Source organism: Acanthopagrus latus, chromosome 6, assembly GCF_904848185.1.
Source record: "Acanthopagrus latus isolate v.2019 chromosome 6, fAcaLat1.1, whole genome shotgun sequence".
Classification (NCBI taxonomy): Eukaryota; Metazoa; Chordata; class Actinopteri; order Spariformes; family Sparidae; genus Acanthopagrus; species Acanthopagrus latus.
The window spans coordinates 30464387-30488721 of record NC_051044.1 but is presented as its reverse complement, the minus strand read 5'-3'; the positions used below and the strand labels follow the sequence as shown (position 1 = coordinate 30488721).

General features: G+C 41.4%; 1 protein-coding gene across 1 annotated transcript in view; it reads left to right on the top strand.

Annotated features, from left to right (window-relative positions):
- Positions 1 to 24335, top strand: part of LOC119020929 (constitutive coactivator of PPAR-gamma-like protein 1) — a 31482-nt gene that overhangs the window by 4460 nt on the left and 2687 nt on the right. Inside the window, 15 exon segments of the mRNA XM_037100730.1 lie at positions 1213 to 1459; positions 1544 to 1626; positions 3976 to 4051; positions 4054 to 4088; positions 7088 to 7178; positions 8620 to 8708; positions 8789 to 9039; positions 9219 to 9312; positions 9393 to 9611; positions 9822 to 9993; positions 12153 to 12402; positions 12585 to 12699; positions 13329 to 13538; positions 23210 to 23327; positions 23417 to 23513. Coding sequence (XP_036956625.1) covers positions 1213 to 1459; positions 1544 to 1626; positions 3976 to 4051; positions 4054 to 4088; positions 7088 to 7178; positions 8620 to 8708; positions 8789 to 9039; positions 9219 to 9312; positions 9393 to 9611; positions 9822 to 9993; positions 12153 to 12402; positions 12585 to 12699; positions 13329 to 13538; positions 23210 to 23327; positions 23417 to 23433 — 2067 coding nt within the window. The 3' untranslated portion in view covers positions 23434 to 23513.

Sequence of the window (24335 nt, the reverse complement as noted above, 5' to 3'; positions counted from 1 at the left end):
CACTCCTGAAGCTTACATGTCTTGTTTAATTGAGTTGTCACCATGAGAATACATTTTTTTTCAGTTGGTTTTGTTCTCTTGGTATCTATATGATGACAGAGAGGTATCATTTCAGACCTTTGCCCCATCACACTGCCCTTTGAGTGCAGGGCTCTTGCGGCAATTCTACACCTCTGTGAAAGTCTTGGTGAAGGAAAAAATTCCGCTCCAGCGCTGATACGCCTCAGGGGGTTGTATCAGAGGTGCAGCACTGGCAAATCAAACCTGTGTGAATGGATAAGCCGGCGGCATGGAGCGAGGGCGTGTCAGTCTGACGGTCTGGTTACAACACAGGACCTTCACTTAACTAAATAAGTAGAAATGTCCCACACAGCAATGTTACAGGACAATATAAAAGTAATGTAGTACCTGTAACTGTCTTTGGCAACTTATATGATGAAAAAAAATACCGCAGATATAGGAGAAGTGTCGGTCCTCCCGCCTGTCCTGCCAACTCTTCGTCTCATTTCTGCCCCAAAAACAGCGTCTGTCACCGGCAAAAAACTTTAACTCACCAAGTGATTGTGTTGGAAAAAAATCACCTCGACGTTCAGCCCTCCTGACTGAGACTTCACCGAACTTTCCCCCAAGGAAACAAACTCCCTCCCTGAGTGACAGAGTCAGACAGTGTCCAGTTTACTGATGGCGATTATTTGATTATGTAATTTTGAGCGAAAAATGCAGCTTTGCCACTTCCAGCATGTTTGATGGGTCACGATCTCAATCACAACACATTATAACACCATCCATATGTTTATAAACAGTCAGCGGGCACATGTTTAGATTAACAAGAGGACACCAGGGAAACACGTTGAAAAAAAACACACAGATCTCCTCATCATCGTCACACGCCTGCTGTATCTTTTGATTATTGGGCAGATCCCTGACCTACAATAGCATATGGACAGATCCTCAATAAATACAGTTTATTTGGCAATATACTAAAACAATATTCTTTGCAACTTGTCACATAACCTTATATAAAACTGATCCCAACAAGGTCCATGCACTCTGGTTCATTGAAGGTTCATTGACTAAGAGCAAACAAACCTGCTTTTTAAATCCTGTCTCTGTATTCTTTTCTCAAGTGTGTAATAACACCATGTCTATATAAGAGGTTCAATTTGAAGCATCAGCATCTAAAGCCTAATTCTTCTCACGACCATTCCTCAGGTTGTCCAGAGCATTGAAGACCACCACCAGGAGGTGATAGCCCTATGCAGGGAAAACGGCTTCCATGGCCTGGTGGCCTATGACTCGGACTACGCTCTGTTCAACATCCCATGCTACTTCAGCGGACATGCCCTTAAACTGAGCCGCAATGGCAAAAGCCTCACCACCAGCCAGTACATGATGCACAAAGTGGCGCAGCAGCTCAATCTGAATCCAAGTCGCTATCTCATTTTTGCTGCACTTTTAGGTTGGTATAATACTACTGGATAATGTAAGTGGGACTTATGGATGAGGTGACTAACTTAACAATGTTTTCTTGTGTTTTTTATAGGGAATCACATACTGCCGGATGAAGACTTGGCTGCTTTTCACTGGAGCATACTTGGTCCAGAGCATCCACTAGCATCTTTGAAGGTAAAGGATGTAATGGTAATTTCTTTATTCAAAAAAAGGATTGATAATAGGAGTGGGCTCTAAGTGTTGTTAGTGAATGACAGTGGAATGGTGGTTCAGCATATGCTGAGCTGGCACAGATGAGTGCTTTGCGCTCAGCGATGGGGACTTGAGTTTGTGATTTAGACTAGAGTCGCACTAAAGTCGCACATTCAGTGACTTGAGACTTGAGAGTGGGGACTCGTGAACAATCTTTATTTTGTATTTTTTGGCACATCAACAATAAGCAAATGTCCCCCCCCCGGGACTGGTTATAAACATGTGGATGCTGTTATAATGTGTTGTGATTGAGATTCTGACCCACCATGCATCATGGAAAGAGACAAAGTTACGTTTTTTGCTCTAGATAAGATAATTGCATAATCTTCCTCAGTAAATAATGGACCCTGTCTGGCTCTCATAAGGAAGGATGTTGTTTTCTGGGGGTCTCATGTAGTAGGGTTAGACATGTTGCCAGGGACAGTAACTGCAAGTTACTCTGAGGAGTTTGCAGGTCTGAGCTTAGAGAAACAGGATATTCATGGATTGAATGGTTGAGTCAAACAGTTGTAGACAGTAGTGGCAGACCGTTTCAGTGTGCTGTGTAAATGGTTCAGCTGTAACTTGTAACAGCTGTAAATGACTGGCTGTGATTACACTTGAAGCCATCTGCTTCACATGTGCAGCTTGACTACCCACCCCACTGGCACAATTACATTTCACTGTGGAATGATCTACTTCACAGGACCTCATATTCTACACACTGACTAATCACATGTTTGAAAAAAAGCATTTTTAAACCTGGGCCCTATATTCACATGTTGTAAATTATTTAATCTTACCAAAAGGTCTGGATCAGTCCAGTAGATCACCTCATCTGGCAGCTGGATTGCTGCAATGTTGTCCTTTGGGGCAACGCCAACTGTCAGTGTTAATAAGTCATTTTCTTATGCCAGGCTAGAGTGTCTGATGACGTAACGGAAACATTCTGACAGAGATAGTTCTTTTTATTGATGGGTAAGATCCTTTGATATTTGGAGGTGCCCTAAAGGATTACCTTGCAGCGGTTTCGATGCTGCCAGATGAGGTGATCTACGGGACCAATTCCAAAACTTTTGGTTGATATGAATCATTTACACAGCAAACTATGTTAATGCATGGCCCTGATTTAAAGATATTGGAATTCCCCTTTTGAATACCTTCTACCACTGCCCCATTTCACCCAGCTCATGAATGTCATTTTAACTTTAAAATGGCACAGAATTCAACAAATAACAAGGAATGTAAAATTCTACTTCTTAACTACAAATTTCTACAAAGAGTTTTTGGTACTGTTACATCCCTATATTGTATAATGTTCAGTCTCAACTATATTGGTAATGGGAGAATTAAACACATCCACATTCACATCCACTTACATTAAATTAACATTTAGGACACTCAGATGCTTTTGTCCAAGGTGACATACAATAAGTATATTTGACACAAGAAAGAAACCACAACATAAACCTGTTGAGTAAAAGGTTTAGGGGTTATCCAATTCAATTCCGACTGATCCAATCAAATGTTAAGGATCTATCTTATCTATCAATAAGACTGACTTTAAAGATTCTCGGTTGAGTTTTCTTGTAAACAAAAACAACGTGTTTCATTCAATGTAAAAATCAAAATCAAGTTTTAAAGTTGGAGGAGGCACTGGTTTCAGTATGACGTCTCATTATTTTTTTCCCGTAGATAACATTGTGTGCCTAACAGTGGGACCACTTCTACTACGTGAGATGAACATGAAATTCTCCCAGCTGATTCATCAATATTAAAGCTTAACCACTGCATTAGATGACATCTTGTGCATAAAAACTTAAAGGGAGACATTCACTGAACTTGTGATCTGCATTTCAGCAATAAACTTCCAGTTCCTGTTTAGCTCCAGTGATTTGGAGTGGAACTAAAGGTGACAGTGAAGCTTAAATGAGTTATGGATCAACTTTTTATTAATTCAGTAACTATGGCACTGTGTGTTGTTCTTAACTGCAACGAAGGATTTGATTTCAACACCTCTCTGTTTTACGGCTCTACGTGGCTCATGGGTATTGTAGTATTTTTAGCCTGTTTTAAGTATTGTGAAAAGAGTAACGAATGTGTGACGCAGGTAGTTGGTTGTGGGTTTTGATAATCATCTTGATCAGAGTTGTCACATATTCTCAAACAGGCTCACCAGCATTGACATGTAGTGTGTCTGATGTGCTGAAAATTGCAGCATTTTTTAAAATGGTGCTTTACAGCTGACAGTTATTTAAAATATGAGTGGTTGGGGTTCTCATCATTTCTCAGGTCCGTGCCCATCAGCTTGTGCTCCCGCCCTGTGATGTTGTCATCAAGGCTGTGGCTGACTATGTCTATAGCTATCTATGGCTATCGCTAAAGACATATTCAAGTATTCACAGGTATGAAGTGGATTTTTAAAATTCAGCTGCAGATCAATTTCAGAACTGACATGTTTTACATATATAATATATTGCAATGGCTGTAAAACAATAAGAAATGTCCACCTCAATATAATATCTTTAAAAGACATCAACATTTGATACAGTGCCTCAATTTTCATATTTTGTTTTGACTTCATTTGGTTGCAGTAAGATGTTGTGCAATGCCACTGAATAAACTTTAGTTCCAGCATTATGTGTTTGCATCTTCTTTTGTTGCCTGTCAACCACAATGCGTCACTGTTTACAATAGCACAGTTATTGACCATTGGTCAAGGCTCAATTTCCTCTTGGTTCAATAAATGCAGTTTGACATTCACTTGAATCAGTTTTCACAGGGATCATTTCACATTTGTATGGATCGTACCTTTTTTATTTACTTTGTGAATGTTCAGTTAACACTTAAAGCTGTAGTCTGTAACTATTATTTTGTTATATTTGCTGAAACTGTCATTATGATCCAACAATAAAATTAGATACAGGTCAGCTGTGTAAAAACCCACTGTCTGTGGCTCCACCCAGTGGCTGTAATTTGATTTGCAAGAATCCACTGCTCCTGAATAAACGCAACCAATCAGAGCCAAGGGGAGTGTCTGAGAAGTGTCATTACTGGGCAGTGCCCCTCCCCCGCGCAGGTGCAGCTCTGCTCTTACTTGGTCAGATATATTCAAGCTTGAACTGCAAAAAATGGCAGAGAGGCAACAGAAACTATCCAAAACTAGGATAAATATCAGAGCATTAGAGGTGGAGGGAGCTGCCTGATTTGTAAGGATTCGAGCGACGCAGAGTTGGCGGATTTTCTGCTGGACATGTAAGGACCCCTGCTTGATATGTTTCATTCTGTGTTTTAACCATGAGGCTATGGTGGCGGAGGTTACAGTAATACCTGCAATAGCACATATCGCCGGTGTTGCAGTTGAGGTACGTAGCTTGTCGGTAAACCTAGCTTATATGCTAACTCTGGTGTTTGGCTTTGTCTTCATGGCTACTAGTTTACAAAAGTGTCTTTCAAGTGACTGGGCAGTTGTAATGTTAGTTTGTGTCCAGGACACTCTGAAGTGGTTGAATTGGTTTAGAGAAATAACATTATTCATGCTTCAGAAAGGCAGCATGTCAAAAATGATGGACCGGGTAATAATTAGCTGGTAACTCTGTCTGCGGCAATGTGAGGAATATTGTTACTACAGTGATCAGCATGAGGCACTCATTGTAATTTAGTTGTATTGATCAGAACAGGGTTTCCATGTGGCCTTAAGAAGTTCTAAAAAGTCAAAAATTTGACAATGTCAATTTTAGGTTTTCAAAAGTCTTAAATACGTCCACATCTTGCATATAGGTCTTAAATTTGTCTGTTCATTTACCGCTTTCGTTGTCACCATGTTTTGTTTGGGGAAATGTATGGAGAGAATTTTGTTCCTTTATTATTCAATCAAATAGCATAACATTTCTTCAACTTTAATCAAAACTAATGTTTGTAAGTAAAAACATGACCATTTTGCTTGCAAATCAGTCCTCTTTTTGCAAGTTCTAAGGTTTTGCTTGCAAATTCAACTGCACTTGATGGGCGGGGCCTACGCTGGTGGATGAGAGAAGAATTTCTATTGGTTGCTCCAGCGCCAGCTACGTCTTCCTCATTACACCCACTTCTCCCTTGTGCTGTGCTGCAAGCCTGTTGCTCTTGAAACGTTTCCCATAAGTAATGAATTGCGCTATATATCGTTTGCTACAGCCTGCCGTACATTCACAACAACAACAACAACACAAGTAATGAATTATAATGTCCTGCTGCTGCAGGCACACTGATGGCAGCAACATGGTAGTCTCTGCTAGTCACGGCTGACTAAAGGCTCCGCGTCGTCCATTAACTTCTGTTTATGGGTACCTCGTAGAGCATTATCCCTTGCATGATACTCACGGTGCCAAAACTTCACTGTTCCTACACAACAGTACTGTCAGCCGGGGGATGGACGGACAGAGACGATCGCGGCAGCCCACAAACTGGATTCAGGTCAAACCAACCAATAGAAACTCTTCCCTCATCCACCAGCGTAGGCCCCGCTCATCAAGTGCAGTTGAATTCGCAAGCAAAACTTTAGAACTTGCAAGCAAAGAGGACTGATTTGCAAACAAAACTTTGTAACTCACAAGCAAAGAGGACTGATTTGCAAGCAAAGGTTTTTAACTTGAAAGCAAAGAGGACTGATTTATAAGCAAAATGGTCATATGTTTTTACTTACAAACATTAGTTTTGATTAAAGTTGAAGAAATATGTTCTCTCATTTTTTTTTCAATTGCAACCTATTCTGTTAAGATCTCAAAAAAATATGATGTACTTACTCTTTTTTGCTCTCAAATCCCTTTTTTTTGGTTTCAGATCTATTTTAATTGATTGAATAATAAAGGAACAAAATTCTCTCCATAGAACTTTGCCAGTTCCGGAAAGACGGAAAGGGCAATCTGAGTTTGTGTTGCAGTATTAAGATACACAAACGGCCACATTAGTCTCATGGTGTGCTAATGCTAAATTTAACAGGTTAACCTGCAGAGTAAACGGTTCCCTACCTTACCATGCTCATTGCTGTATTCCTTGCTTATGCTGACCTCAGTAACACAGCTGTTGCAATGTTACTTTGTATCTACGTGTTTAGTCTTCTAGTATAATGTCATCGCATCCACAGTAAAGGACGTAATTATAAACACGGCAAAACAATTATGATGATATTGCAAAGTCCTTGACAGTGACGAAACCAGTTTACCGCCCAGCCCCACCTGTAATGAGGAAAGACGCTGCATTTTAAGAAACCTGTAGTTGACCCCATAAACTAAAGATGAACCAAAAACCATCATTCTGTCTGTAGGTACTCATTAACTGAGAAGTTGAAAGTAATTCTCCCTTAATTCTGTGACTGCTCTATGTGCATTAATGTCATTTCACATTTTTTTGTTGTTTTTTTTTCCAGTCGTGCACTGATGACAAGGTCATCCGCTTCAAGAGGGCAGTGGAGTATTACTCAGTGGCCAGCAAAACCCTTCACTTCCCTCCCCACTTGGGTGGGTTTCTGTAAAATTACAGTGTGGTCTTGAATATTATTGTCGGTGTTCATCTGTAGCTGTGGTTTGTAGATGGACGATGTCAAATTTGGTCTTCATCAGCTGATCTACAATGCTAGATGAGAGACAAAGACAGATTGAGAAATTTCAGAATCCTTCTCCTTTAATGGGCACAGGTGCCCACTTTCTTTCAAAAATAGAGTCGATTTTTTTCTGAAAGCCCCTTCAGACCACTAGCCATGCAGTGTCATTAATTTAGTTGTGATTCCATCTAGTGCACAAGTGCCAGTGGCCTTTTTAATGCTAAAACTGTGTATTCCTTTTATGGTTGGCTGAGAAAAGTAAGCAAAGCCTTTGGTTTGAGTCCAAGCATGTGAGTGCATGTGTGTGTCACCTACAAATTTTCCAGGCTGAGTTATCATTTAGTCAGCATCATTTTATTGCAGGTGTACCTAGGTAAACTAGGTTTGAGGTAATCTAGAATCTGTTTCACTATTAGAGTTTGTAGATTAGAGTTTTCCACTTAATGTTATTCATTGTTGTCACTGATTCATTCATGATTCACAAATTTAAGGGATCTACATGAGGATGGTTTTTCAAGTCCAGATACAAGAAATTTTGACAGTATTTAGCTCCTGTATTGTGATGTATTTCCGAGTAAACAAGATAAGTCAAGTGGGATAATGTTGTGAGGAATTTGATTTGAATGTCAAAAAGTGGGCGTGTAGCAACAATGTTCACCGACACGCAGTAGCCATCAGGGAGAGAAACATGAAGCCCATTGTGTGCTCCATGTAGCTGGTGAAGCAGGTGAATGTTAAATGCCTTACACATAATCTGGAGCTGTCACATACACCACTATCCTCAAACTGAACACATTCCAGTCAGCGGCCCGAACCACATCTTATTTTGGGGAAACAGAACAATGTTTGTCAAACAGCAACAAAGTGTCAAACAGCCGAACGCACATCAACTTACCACGCTGTTGCCAGCTAACTAATGAATTTTAGCTCTCTGCTGCAGAAAGTTGTAGATTGATGGGTAGATGTCTGTAGTATTTTGTTTGAATGTGGTTTGTTGAAGCCTATGAAAGCACATTTAATGGTTTGTTTTACAGGAAGGAAACGCGACTAGATTTTGACATAACAATACAAAGAACTTGGTTTTTTTGTATCCTTTTGCCGTATATTGTTGAGTATATGCCAATCTTTGTAATATTAAGATTGGTAATGTCCTCAAAAATACATTACCTGTTGAAATGTACTTAAAATACATTCAATCTCAAATATATTGGTAAAATCCTATAAAGTTTTAACCTGTTTCTTCTTTGAACCTAGAAACCAGGTTAACACATGCCGAGGTTGTCACTGATAACTGTGTGCAGCAGGTCAAGCCTCATCTTGGTCTATGTGCTAAAATGTTTTGTGTATCTTTTTTACAGTGAGACCAAACCCCATGGGTGTGTCTGCTGCAGTGCCATCTTCAAACATGTTCAACATTCCTCAGATGTCGCTGTCTGTAAAACCTGTGGTGAGATTGAAATCCACTCTACCCGACAGTGAAATACATCTGGTTCAGCTTCATGTCAAGTTTTCCCTCACTGTTTCTAGGTCCAGCAAGTTTACCAAGAGGCTGGGGTGGAGCACAGCCTGGCACTTGACTGTGTGGAGAGAGACCCCACAGAGCAGAACAACCTCAGTAACATTCCCCATGAAGGGAAGTGCACACCCCTGTATGAGAGGTCCTCTCCTATCAACCCGGGCCAGGGTGGCAGCCCCAACCACACAGAGGCTGCTGTCTTGAATGCCTACTTCACATCCTCCTCCTCAGAAAGTGAAGAGAACTCAGACACTACTGCCAAGTGAGTATTTTCCATCACTGTGTATACATGTATACACACCATGTGTGTGTGCATGCGCGCGTGTATGTGTGTGTGTATAAATGTCGTCAATCACATACACTGTTCGCCAAAGGTGATAAGTGGTTTATTTTAACTCTGCTAAAATTGAATCTTACTGTTTTTTTTGCTGTTGATTTCAGTCATGTTAGTGACCATAAGGGGAGGTGGGAGAAAAATGGACATACTCCACATTCTGAACCCACAGCAGAGGGAGACCTTGGGTATCTAACAACGGTGACTGAAACATCAGTCCACATTAGACCTGATGAGCCATCTCACCAGGTAACTAAAGTGAAACATCTGTGTGTTGCCAGGCTGACCTGTGTGTGACCTCGGTTAGCCCATGGTCACAGACCGGAGGTCCCCACATCCTGCATACCCAGATCCCCTCGCTGCTCTCCATGCCAACCAGGAACCACATGGACATCACCATCCCTCCTCTTCCTGCAGTGACCCCTGAGGTGCTGCGGGTGGCCGAGCACAGACACAAGAAGGGCCTTATGTACCCCTATATCTACCACACTCTCACCAAGGTCGGGCTCAGACTCATCTAATGTATTGAAATTACATGTTTTTTAATTTAATTGTGTTCACGTAAACTTAGGAAAGACTAAGATCCCAAGAAAGTAGCACATGTATACACAAGTGTCGTCAAAAGTGGCAACATATTTTATGTGTGAAAGTATCTACATGGACTTGTTTGAGGTATTGTGCTACATCTAGGTAACAGTGTGTCTTTGCAGGGAGAGATTAGACTGTCTGTCACTGTTGAAGATGAAGCAAATAAAGACCTGCCTTCAGCAGTGCACCTGTTTAGACCCATCCGTCAGCATGTTTACGGAGTGCTCTTCAGCCTGGCCGAGGCTAGGAAGAAGGCTGAGAGACTCGCCATGAGGAAGAACTGCCTCCGTGAATGTGAGTCCTGTGCTCCAAAAGCTCCTTTATCACATCCAAAACTATTGTTGTCCAAACAGGCAGAAAATATTCAGCACCACAAAGCATAGATATTGAACAATGTTTTGTCGTTTTTAAAAAGTCAAAGTCTGACTGAATCTGAAACCAGTACAAATAATTATCTATTATACTAAATATTCAGTTTCTAGCATTGAACGTTTGACAATTCAAAGCTCAGTTCAAACACATTTCTGGTTTAAGGAAGAGCTTGTTTTGCTCTCACTGTGCCATCAGCCTGCTTCAGCAGGCACACACGCATGCGCACACACGAAAACAGCTGGCGTCTTCTGTCACAAGTGCAGTTAAATCAAGCAGGCCCTGGTTCCAAGATAATGTGATTACTGACCTCCTGCATGTATACACATTTGCATATAAATGCACATGAACGCTTACACTACTGATGATTTATGTCTGTCACATCAAGAATTTCTGTAGTAAAAAAAAATATATAAAGAAGAACCTTGATCACTGGTTCAGCTCCGGTGTTGTTACTCATTTCTACCATTCAGTGTGAAGTTGTGGAAAAATGAACTGCAGTTATTTAAATCATATGTTTTTTCATTTAGTCATTCATTTGTTTGTTCATTCAGTTATATAAGCGATGGGTGAAATATTGTTAATGTGTTACTTCCTCCATGTGACATTACGGAAATAATTTTCTGCCACCCTAGTTAGAAAGACCAGTATTTTGCGTTACATGTATAAAATCTGGGATTGCTATACATCAGTCATCATCAAACAATGAGACTGAATGGGGCTTATATGTCACATAGCTTAGTCAGGTCACTATTTAAAATTGCATGTATTATGCTGCATAACCTAAGGGTCATTCCATATTCCATATAACTATATTTATATATATTATCATTATCATTATATAAGTAACAATCATAACTCCAACATTGTATTTAATGTCATCAACTCAGTATTTAATTATCCAGCCCGCTCAGGTTCCATCGTTGATAATAAATGGACAGAGATATTTGCTTCTCATTTTATCCAGAAGCTAGAGAGCACGTGTTCCAGTATTTCACCCGACCAGCTGTCCTTACCCAGTTTCAAACGATCAACATCTCAGCACACGGTAGATTAATTTATAACATGAAATCCTCTAACTATGTTTTAAATATCATTCCTACCGCATTTTTCTATAGTTTTCCCTACTATCGCCCCTTTTACTCTATTGCTCATTAACAGCTCTTTAATCTCTGTCAACTACCCAGACTGTTTAAAAAAATGCAACAATTCAACCACTTGTGAAAAAAGTAGGTAGTATCTTTTTATCCAAAATATTACCATCAGACCTCTAAGATCGGTGAATGCATCTCTACTGAATGTTCCAAAATTGTGACTTATAATTAGGCCCTTTACACTTGAAGCCTCCAGACGGCACAACTCTCTATTGAAATTAGACAGGGTCTCATTAGCAGATTTTAAATTGTTCTCTTAAATTCTTCATTTATAGGAAAGCATTTATTCATTCTTAATCATTTTTGGGCTTTATTGTTATCATTATCTAATTGTCATTTTAATAACAAAATATAACTATTACAATGTTTTGTAATTTTCAGTTGGTTTATCTGTATTTGTGTTGTTTTTATTAGCTGTTGACCCTTCTTTTCTGTGACACAAAAAAAGGATCGACTTAGACCTAGATTATATACCTACAGTAGACACATGAATCACCAACATGTATAATGTTTTCTGTAGGCCTGCAGCTCAGGATGATTTTCCTTGCAGACCAATCTGAACTATTTTCTCATGTAATGTTGGGACACTGTGTAAAACATAAATAAAACAGATTATGAGAATTGGCTAACCTTTTTTGACATACATTCAATTAAAAACATCACAAAGACAGTACATTTAACATTTTTACATGAGTAATCACATTTTGTGTGCAAATGATAGCATTCTGTTTTTATTGTGTTCATACTACAATGTACAACTACATCAAATATTTTTGGAATCAGGACACTTCATCACAGTGTCACAAAGCAACAGCATCACATGATTTCCTGTTGTAGGAAGTCTCATAAACAACTCTCACTTGCCACTCCAGGATGTAACCTGGGATGTTTAATGAATACAAACCCTGATCTCACTCCAATGTTACACAGATACACAAGTCATGGTCAAAGAGTGGGCTGCCTCCAAAGGCAAGTCTCCCCACACACCAGAGCTGGTGGAAGCGCTGCCCTTCAGGGAGTGGACCTGTCCCAACCTGAAGAAGCTGTGGCTGGGGAAGGCTGTCGAGGACAAGAACTGCAGAATGAGAGCCTTCCTCGCTTGCATGCACGCCGACACTCCAAGTATGCTGAACCCTACCAGTGTCCCCACACCCCTCCTAGTGCTCTGCTGTGTGCTGCGGTGAGTAGACTCCTGGCATCAAGGACAAACTATAAGCATTTCACATAGATTATGTAGATGTCACTGTGTAGGTGAGAAGTGAATCCAGTGTGAAGTACAGTGGGAGGGAGCATTTGTTAAGACAAAGAGTTGATCAGTTTCTGATATTTGTAACACTGTTAACCTTCTGTGTTTTGCTTCAGGTTTATGTTACATTGGCAAGGATTAAGAATTTTGTGTCGTAGCGAACTTGACGCATTCCTAGCCCAAGCACTTTCTCCTAAGCTTTATGAGCCTGACCAGCTGCAGGAACTGAAGGTGATTTTGTAGTGTTCATGGTCTGAGGAGTGTTAGAGAAATGCACACAAGTCATGAATGTCTGAACAGTGGTTCATGGCTGAATCCTGTTAAATTTTATGTTGTTTCTCTGGACACTCCTCATGTTCTGCAGACCAAAGCAACCTGCTCCACAGAGCACTGCTTTGTAAAAACATGTTGTTCCAAGATTTGCAGTAAAATATTTATTTTTGTAGAGCTCTGAGTGATGCGGAGGGGTTCTCTGTGTGGATGGTTCAGTCCCATGTCTCTGACCGAGATGTAAAACCACTGCAGCTCTATTCTCATTGGGCTTTTGTTAATGTAAAACATCCACACAAGCTGTGCGCTTTGGTTCTTGTGGTTTGTCTGTGTGTAGCTCTGTCAGCCTGTCTGCTCTCTGCTGTGCCAGATCATCTAGGTTGTGTGTACTGTCTTTTTGTGTTGGCTGGATTGAGATGCGTACTGTTGTATTTTAGCAGCTGGAGCTGAATGGGCTCCTTATGCTTGCTCTGTGCTTTGCTTTGCATTTCATTAATCCAAATGCACAGGGGTACTTTTATAGGATCATGCCATCTTTATTTTCTTTCTTGTGTGAGTATTTTACAAGCATGGATTTTTCTCTCCTACAGATCGACAACCTAGACACTCGAGGAGTCCAACTGGCTGCTCTGTTCATGAGTGGAGTGGACATGGCTCTATTTGCCAACGATGCATGCGGACAGCCTGTCCCCTGGGAGCACTGCTGTCCCTGGATGTATTTTGATGGCAAGCTGCTGCAGAGTAAACTCATGAGGGCCAACAGAGAGAAGGCACAGCTCATTGACCTCTGTGATGGTCAGGTAGCTTCATCCACACCACACTAAAATCCGAAAAACATGATCCAACTATATGGCCTGGTTTATAGCTCTTCTGAATTAATACACAAAAAACCTGCCACGAGACCAACTGACTCCCTGAGCTCTGTCCAAGAATCCTCATTGTCCACAAAAAAATTACGTTAACCAGCCAAAGAGAGGAGTTCAGGTCCTGCATTGATTAAACACAGCTACAAACCTTTCTTTAAAGATCCCTCAAGCCCTTTGTTTAAAGCTAGTTTGCACAAAAATGTATGCAACACTGCAAAACTAACAATAAATAGATGGGCATGAGTACTTGATTTAGATTCCAGTATTAATTCAAGGTATTGAGAAAACACAATTGACAGATTTATTATACATAAAAAAATAAGGGAACACTTTTAATTATTAAAAATCTTTACTGTATATTGTATCATTTTTTTGAGAAAAAATGACTTAACAAAGGTCAATGGAAACCAAAATCATTAACCCACTGAGAGCTGGATTCAAAGTCACACTGAAAATCAAATGTAAAAATTTCAAATCACAGGCTTTTCCAACTTCTGATCATAATGTGACTCATTATGGCCCCCAAGTGCCTGCAAGCACTCCTGACAATGTATGGACATGCTCCTGATGAATCGGCAGATGTGTCTCCCCAGACCATCACTGACCCACTACCACCCCAAGTGATGACCGGTCTCCTGGTATCTGCTTCATGCACTTGAGACTGTGCTAGGAGTCACAGCAAACCTTCTTGTGACCACACATATGGATATGGCATCCTGGAGGAGCTGGACTACCTGTGCAACCTGAGTTGCAGTGTTACACTGATGATCACCATAGCTCTGGTGCAGCAAAAACATAAAAAGTACGTTGTAAAATATGCAGAGAAAAACTTGGGAGAAGCAGACGTTTCTCTATCGACCAGAAGAGAGTGAGAGATGGGTGAAAAATCAAACGGAACTTCAGCGTCTGTCCGAGGAGGACAGCAACAGGGCCAGGCTGCCTGGTGGAGGGAGGAAGAAGGATAGCGAGGAGCCTGAGATAAACATATAGGGATGAGTGATCAGCAAATGGGCACGCCACGAGAGAGTGTCCCGCAAAATAATCAGGGCGATGGAGAAACAAATGTACGCCACCATGAGTAACAGCAGAGATGAGGAGTTTGCAGCGAGTGCTGCTTGGCTGAATAGTTTCCTCCGACACAACAACTTCACTTGCAGAAGACAAATATTGCCCAGAAGGATGCCAGAGAATTCACTGAGAAGCTGGCGAAGTTTGACATTTTCATCCCGGATTTTGAGAGGAAGGAATTAAACGCCTGATCTGTTCAGTGATTGAAACAAATAAACGCCCCGGCTATTATGTGGTATGTTAGGGTGTGATAACTCTTCCGGCCTGGGGAGAGAGACATGCACCGGCTCGGCCCACAGTGCTCAGCTGCAGACACAGCAGAGAGGTGACGAGACGTGACTCATCATGACTAACAGGTATCAAGGCCACTCAGCGTTACCTTACCGACCCGCCCCAGCAATTTCATTCACAAAAACAGGGCCCTGTGGCAATTCTGGACAACTGTTTTTTTTTTCTTCCTTTGTGGGCCCTTCACGGCGTCTGGGCCCTGGTGCAACTGCACGCTTGCACCGTCGATAGCTACGCCACTGATCACAGGAGACAGTTTCCTTTGGCCACCACATGCAAAACCATCACATTTTAGGAGGTTGTCTGCCCAGGTAAGGAAACTGTGTTTTCTTCAGTGAGCAGTCGTTGTCCAATGTGGATGAAGTTATTGTTTCTTTGAGAGAAGGGTCACACTGTATGACAATCAGTTGTAGTTTACATCAAAGAAATGCCAATTGAACTTGGTTCGGATAGCTAGCATTGGAAAACACTGCATTCTTGACCAGTTTTCAGGAAAAGAGAGGCAGCTTGCCTTGGCATGCTTGCAAGTGTGAATGCAGCTCATACACAAACACATTCATCCCCTGCAACTTCAGATTGAGGTCGTTCAGATGGCTCACTATGTGTCCCAAAAGCCAAGTCACACACCCAGTCTGGGTCCTGCATCTCCACAAACTCGTCAGCTTTTCTGACAGTCACCAGAAATGTCTCCATCTCCCTCTCCCTCTTGACCTCCCACACCCAGCGAAACACCATTCCAGAAGCCAGCGATCATTTGAGTGGAATAGCAAGTCAGTGTGTTCTGTCTCACTTTCCACTAGTAACTGGATGAACAGGTGAGGCCCGGATATAGCTTTGAGTTCAACCACCGTCTTGGCGCCATGATCAAGTTGCAACACAGATTTACTCAGGGATTCCTTGTGAATGATGCAGGAATACAAAATCTGAATTAGGGCTGTCCTCCCTTACCCAGCCTTTGTCCAATCAAAATGTAGACAGCACCCTCTGTTGGAATCAAGCAAAATAGCAATGAAGACTAAGTAGTCCCTTGCCACGAGATCCATTAACATGCTGCTTCTAATTGATTTTTTGGAGAACTTGGCCAGCCAGTTTGGGATTGTCCACATGCTGGTACCGGTCCCCGGGCTGTACAGCATTTGTTATAAAGAGCATTTGTTATAAAGTCTTATAGTCTAGGGGTGTGTTTTTGAAGAAAGAGGATCCTTGGAGCTCTTTTACCAATTAATCACCAAATCTTTTGTATGGAAAGAGAACTGACCTCTACTTAAAGAGGAGTAATTTGAATTTGAAATAATATGTGAATTATATGCACTTGCATGTTAAAGCTGTTGTCTGTAACTGTTTTTTGTCATATTTGCTCAAATTGTCATTATGATCTGACAATAGAATAAAATAGGTCAGCTGTGTAAAAATCCATTGTCTGTAGCTCCACCCAGTGGCTGTACTTTGATTTGCAAGAATCCACCACTCCCAAGTCAATACAACCAATCAGAGCTAAGGGGAGTGTCTGAGAAGTGTTAATCATGCGTGTGCATATGCTGCTGACAGCCCCTCTCCCTTGCAGCACATACTGGGCATTGCCCCTCCCCTGCACAGGAGCAGTGCGGTTCAAGCTCAAACTGTGAACAATGGTGGAGAAGCAACAGCAGAAAAATGCCCCACCATTGCCAATGCCAAAGAGAAGAAATAAGAAGACAGATGAAGAAAAGCACTGTAAAAAGAAAGAATTGGACCAACCCAGATGAAAACTAGGATACACATCGGAGCATCATTTCAGAGGTGGAGGGAGCTGCGGGATTTGTAAGGACTTTTCTGTGGACAAGCAAGGACCCCTGCATGATGTATGTTTCATTCTACCTTCTAACCACAAAGCTGAGATAGCGATGGTTACAGTAATACTCACAATAGCGCATATCATAGATGTTGCAGTCAAGCTACATAGCTTGTTGGTAAAGCTAGCTTGTTGTCTGGCCTGTGTGCCAACTCTGGTGTTTAGCTCTGTCATTATATCTTACTGGTTGGCAAAAGTGTTGTTCGAGTGACCTGGCAGTTATAATGTTAGTTTGTGTTCAGTACGCTCTGAAGTGGTTGAATTGGTTTGGAACTAACATTATTCATGCTTCAGAAAGGCAGCATAGCAAAAATGTTGCACTGGGTAATGATTAGCTGGTAACTCCGTCTACTGCAATGTGAGGAATGTTTGTTACTGGGGTTACTACAGTGATCTGCATGAGGCACTCGCCATTGTAATTTAGTTGTATTGATCATAAATAGAACAATCAGGGCTTATTTTGTTGTTGTTGCTTTGAATGCGTTGGTTATCTGGCGTCTTCTGTTACCGTTGTTACAAGCCTGCTCCTGCACAGCCGGCTCCTCTGTGGGGTTTATAAAAAAGTTTATAAAAGCCATTGATGCTCGTCAAGATGAGGTCTTCCAAAGACTGCTCAATGATTCTGCCTCAGAAAAATGGTTGGAAGACACCAAAGTGGTACCCAAAATGTCGAAATTGATACATAAATAAGAAGAGCTACCAATATGCTGAGAAGAAACGTTCAGCTGATATGAGTGCACAAGCATCAGTTTTGGCTGATCCAAGGTTCACCTCCTCATACCATGATGTCAGGTTCAACAGGCGAAACACTGAAAAATTTCAAGCAAAGAAGAGGTGTGTAATTTGCAATAAGCAGTGGCTGTGAAGAAAGGAACCAATCTCTATGGTATCCACAATAAATAGTCAAAAGGCCATTGAGGAGAAATCCAAGAAACTGGGTAGAGATGACATATTGTTGAGACTGATTGGGTAAGGTCATGATATGGTTGCCAATGGTATAGCCTACCATAAACCATGCATGAACAACTTCAAGGCTCAGTGCATTCATTCTGGAATTCTGGATTCATTCTTACTCGCCTCATGGAAGAACTGGAGGCTCCTCTTTTCCATGACCTGTCAGGATTCTTATTGAAATCAATGCGCAACCGGTACCGAGAAATTCTGAAGGAGCTTGGTGTCAAAAATGCAGATGAGTACTGAACGATTAGTATGAAATTGAAGCTGCAGCAACACTTTGGTTCACGTGTTTCAATCCTTAATCAGACATGTGGTTCAGGTTTCATGTGTGCATCAGGTGTACCCCTCGGTGATGCCCTGGAGAAGCTGAGGAGACTAGAGGCAGATCATATGCAGGATGAGAAACATCGTGCACTGCGACAAGCTGCAAAGATTCTTCGAGCAGATTGTGTGAACTGCATGAGGCAAACTCATAAGAAACATTCCACTGAGATATCCTTCACATCTGCTAATAACATGGTTCCCGAATCACTCTTCAACTTCACAGTTATGCTGTTTAATGACAAGATACCAGAACTCAGTGCAGAGGGAAGAGTTATTGTTGATCAACCAACAGCAGAGAAAGCTATCATTATGTCACAGCATATCCTACAGCATGTCTCCAGTGTAACAACACCTTTGGGCATAGACACGTAGTAAATTGTTGATTATGCTGAACAACAGGCTGGGGCTTGGGGTCAGTTATGAACGTCTGCAGCGTCAGCTGACTGCACACAGTGAGAAGATCATGCAGCAGGTTGAAACTGTTGGTGTTCATGTCCCAGAGACAATGACTAAAAACTGCAAGATTCCCCATGTGTTTTCCATGGACAATCTGGACTGGAAGAAGAAGACACTAGATGGTGGGAGTTTCAATGCCACCTCTGCAATCATAATTGAAAACGAACAGATTGAGAGATTCCAGGAGGGTGCCAGTCTTCCCACTTCCCTAGTGACAAAAGAAAGACTCTCCATGATGTTGCTGACCCACCTGTTTCCATGTGTCACATCTCAGCTAAAGACAGGCAGAGGTCCAGGTCACTTGAGCACATTGAGAAGGTAGAGAGTCTGGCAACTTCCTCAGATGGTACAGCTGAAGACCTGTTGCTTATATAGCGCCTAGCAAAAATGGTTACAACTTCACAGTTGTTGAATTCTCCTCCAGATGCAGTACTGCCTGGATTTTCTGCCTTCTGTGCAGACCTCCGCCCACATAGAAAATCCAGCACCATTGGTTATCTTCCTCTTATCCCAGCATCTCCAACTGATCCCGCAGTGCTGAAAGAAGTGATGAAACGGCTGGTCAATACATCACATGCACTGGCAGACAAGTATACCATTATCATTGGAGACCAGGCTACATATGAACTTGCAATTGCCATCAGAGCCAAGCAAGCAGATGACTTTGACAGTGTAATCTTGCTGCTAGGGGGCTTTCACCAAGCTCATAACTATATGAAGGCTGTTTGCAAAATCATCAGGGATGCAGGTGCAGAGGATCTTCTTGTCACAGCTGGTCTATGTAAAGAAGGGACTGTCAAGAAGATGTTTGGTGAGAAGGCTGACTACTATCAAACACTACATGCCCTCAGGATCCTCAGTGAGGCCATGTGGCGCCTGTACTGGGAAGCATTTGAGACATGGGCAGCAGACAGAGAAACAGAACACTGGAAATCACAGGTCGAAAATGTTGTGAAGAAGTTTTTTGAGAAAGATGCTACTGCCACTCAGAAGTTGGAGATCATCCAGATGTCACATCCACAGTTATCAGTTCTATGGGAGCAGATGTTGCTTTTTCAGAAATCACTGAGTGGACAACCAACAACCGTTTTCTGGTCAATCTTCCTGGAGATGTTAGACATTCTTCACAGGTTCATCTACTACCAATGAGAAGGTAAATGGGTAGGCCATCTCTGTGAATCATCACAAATGCAGGCCACTATAAATATGGGCAGCAATCTTTGCCTCTGTATTTGGCCGAGATGAAGAAACTACCTGAAACAGCCCCAGAGGTACATCAAGCACTGATGGCAGGTGCATTTGTTTGGAGGAGAGCAGGTGGCAGTCACAATGGGGTCTGCCCTGACATGCTTCTGGAGCAGACATAAAATGCAGATGCCAAGGAGGCAAGTGGTTTAGATGGCATTACACTGAACCCTGCTGCCCGGATGAAGTGGCTTTACACAAAACCACTCACTGCAGCTATCTCTGCAGAGCTCAAGTCTATGTTGCACCTCCATTCCTCCAGCCCACACCATGAATCTAATTGGAGTCGTGTCACCAGGGATGCAGAGATGGTAGTCAAGGTCATGGCAGCAGTAGAGACCAACCCATTCACAACAGCCACACCATGCCTGATCAACATATCAACTGGACAACCTGACAAATGTGAAAGTACTTGGTTTGAAAGCTCTGTCAGAGTCACTGTCCAGTGATCAGAAGAAGACAACTATTGTGAAGCTTAACACCTTCCACACACAAAACACAAAATTAAAGAAGTCTGGGGGTAAAACATCTACATCTGGCAAGAGCAATGATGTTACCGCCCTTCTGCCCATGACACAGATCATTGCTAGTGGTGGAGAACTCAACATTGTGGACTTCATCAGCAACCATGAGTGCAGTGACTTTCCCCCATCCCTCTTCCAGGAAGATGGCAGTATGAGAACTGGTACCAAGGCAAGCCTAGTAAAGATTCTGAAAGAGGAGACCAAAGTGAACAGCATCCCGTGAAAATGCAGCAGTAGTAATTGATGCTATGTGTGCCATACGACACTGGTCTTTTCAAAAAGGTGAATTATTTGGAACCATTGCTGAGCGATACAAAAGCTTGCTGCTGAAGGATGTGCCTGCTTGCACTCAGATCATACACTTCTGCTGTGACAGGTACAGTGGACCCAGCCTTAAATCAGCTGAGCAGGTGAAGAGATACACCCGATCAAAACCAGCAAAAGTGTATGAAGTCAGTGAGCAGTTCACAGCTCCAGACCCAAAGGAGTTGCAGCCTCAGCTAACAAAGCAAATCTTCTGAGCTTCGTCTGTGACAAATGGTGTGAGAATGAGCAACTGGAGCCTGTTCTTGGCCCAAGTCATCTCTACCTGGGTGGTGGTTTCTAAGAAGAGACCAAGAGTGTGGTGCTGACAGAAGGGTCTGTTATGCATGTTCCTGCTCTGGAGTCTACACAGCAGGAGGCTGACACCAGGATCATACTCCACACCCTCTACAGTGTCCAGAATGAGAGAGTTGACAGAGTTGTCATACATGAAAATGACACTGACATCATTGCCATGTGTCTGTACTGTGGTGCAACACATCTTAGTGATCTAGCAGAGCTGTGGGTAAGAACAGCCCAGAATGCATACCTGCCTATCCATGAAATGGTTGTGGCACTGGGACCTTCACAGTGTTGTGCAATGCCATTTGGCCACAGTTTGAGTGGCAGAGATACAACTAGTTACCCATATTTCACTGGAAAGAATGCATGGTTTAAGAACAGCATGATTCTGGACATACCTGCACTTAAAGAATTTGGTGAGAACCGAACCAGGCACGAGACCTCACCATAGCTGTGTATACAGCCACAGCAGATCACTTTGAGGATTCAGATCTGGGCAAACTAAGAGCATACAAGTTCCTGAACAACAGATCAACACTCTTAAAGCTACTACCCCAACAGAAGATGCATTTCTCCTGCACCTGAAAAGGGCTGCTCTAGCAACACTCATTGACAAGAGTGCACACATTTCCAAGCCAGATATTCCCTTATGTACAGAATTTGGATGGTCTATGGATAATGGAAAAACAGTTCCTATCACTTCTACAAAGCCAGCCTGGCCTGTGTCAATGAACAAGACAATCTCATGTGGATGTGTCAAAGGCTGCCAGAAGAACTGTTTTTGTGCAAAGAGGGCAGTTCCATGCTACATAGGGTGCTGTTGCCAGGGACTGACAACCAGATGCAACAGATGGAGCTCAGTGACAGCAGCAGTGAATCAGAAAACTAGATACTACTACTAAAACGTGTTGTACCTAATGTAATTTGGACATATATATGTCTTTTTTTTAAAAAGAGGCCAAGAGGATGGTTATTCTATTTTCAATTTATGAACATTTAAATGAAAATAAATGTTTTGCTGCCAAGAATTTTGTTTCTTTAATTATCAATATAGGACATTTTTCATAAACACTGAGGCATTGATTTGTACAAATGATAGAAGAAGAAATGAAGAAACAGCGCTTAACCCCATCTGGTAGAACACTGACTGGAAATTCAGTTTGAGTACAGTTCCCAGATGGTGGGAGTTTCAGTGCCACCTCTGCAATCATAATTGAAAACGAACAGATTGAGAAATTCCAGGAGGGTGCCAGTCTTATTTATTTATATATATATATATATATATATATATATATATATATATATATATATATACTAGCTATATTACTAGATGTGTGAATTTTCACTGGCCTCACGATTTGATTTGATAACGATTCAGCTGTCAACAGTCGAATGCAATATGACTATGGCATTCCTCAGTGATCCCTATACCCTTCACATGGCTACTTTTTCATCGTTTAAATTCCCCTTTTATTCAGGAAGTCCTTCAGTCCTAATCAGACAGCAGCAGTCTACGATAAAAGTTGCATCTTTTTCATTAAATAAACATTACAAAAAGAAAACATTTTTCTATCTACAGTACCTTACAGTTTTGTTGCAATTTACAATAATTATTCTGCATGCCGATAGCTAACATCACATCCTTGACATAAAGACCCATGAAACCACAGCAGCATTCAGGGCTTTTAGTAAAGATCTTTCCTTTCTTTTGAAAAACTGTGAAAACTAAGAAAAAATATTAAAAATATGGCATTACAAACTGCCAATATACATATACATTAATATAGAACTTACATTTGGCATAAAGCCATCATAAATACAAATAAGTAGCAATTACCATGAGGTCTGCATCTAAGATAATTTTAACATTAATAAAAATGAGTGGTTAATGGTGAAATGCAATGGGACACACTTGTGGTTCTGTGCAAAAAGCTACCTGAAAACAACCTGCAGACAGGTTTATTAAAATAAATGTCAGGTTTATTAATATAAATCTTAATTATTCACTGCTGAGAATAAACAATACTCAAATGAGTCCTCAATAAACAAATAAACAATACTCAAATTAGTAAAATGGGTCCACAAGTCAAGTGGCTATTGGCTGGGGGCTAAACAAGGTCCTCCAAAATAGATGTAGCAGAACCCAAATATATATAAATTTTTTTAAACCAGTGAGATTTAAAGAATGACAATAAATCTACCTCGTAATCTTGTATAATTTATGGGTTGAGTCAATTGTAAAAGGTGTTGATAAGCAGAGTCATTAGTCTGTTACAGTTGTTCTGATTAGTTTTCTCTCTCTTCAGACGGAGCTAGTTGCCAAGGTGGAAATGATGCGTCAGAGCACTGGGCTGGAGCTCGACGTAGCCAAGGAAGAGGAGGCTACCCTGTCCAGGTGGTGTCTGTTGGTGGATCAATCAGAGGGTATGTACAGAGAGAAGATGACATGACTTACATCAGTTATTTCTTCTATTATTCAATCACAACCATATGAATGTTTCTGTATCCTGTAGTCATCCCAGAGGTGTGATTTCCACAAATGTCATCCGGTCATTTGGTCGAGGAGCCAGGTACCACCCTCGAGCCTTCAAGAGTCAGGGAGCATACCAGGTGAGTCAGTGAGGATTCACTCTTCACATGGTATTCACAATGCACTTACAGTGTTCAGTACATGCAGTTATAGTTCATAACACACAGATTGGGAGTGAAAATGTACCTTGTACTTTCATGTTAATATATTCACGCATGTATTTCACACATGTAAAATAAACACACACACACACACACACACACACACCACAGCTCACATTTGTTGTTCTCAATCTATGTTTTAATTCACTCCTACAAATGTACTTAAACAGTGAGGTATTTATCCAAGTCTGTGAGTGTATATGTCAAAGTTAGAAGACTAGAAATACCTATTTCAAAGTGTAAAATCAGGTCAGATATGTTAGTGTGACTATTTAAAATAGTGCTTTGATTGGCAGCGTTGCCAATGCAGGCATTTTGTTTTTAGGTAGAGATCTTGATTAATTTGATTACAAAATAACCATAACACTGCAGCCTACTATAATGCAGTCCACAAACTAGACAGTTCTGAAAGAACGGCATAAATAATATAGGCTATAATGTCATATATCCAAAGTTCCTGCAGTCTGCACACATATAGCCCTCTTAAAGAAAGTCCACTGTGTCGGCTGGCACATTATAGCTTTAGGTTGCTATCTAGCTGACATTAGCTTCGGTTCAGCAAAATCATAGGTTCAAATGCTGTCAATGTGTTGGTAAGTCAATGTATGAGTATTTTCATTTAATTCCTTTTTTAAAAATGAACTGTAGACCACCACATACATCAATAAAAGCAGCTAGCTTGCTAGCCCAGTAGCTGCGTAACCCAGAAGTCAAGGGAGCAGGTTTTTGAAATACTCAAAA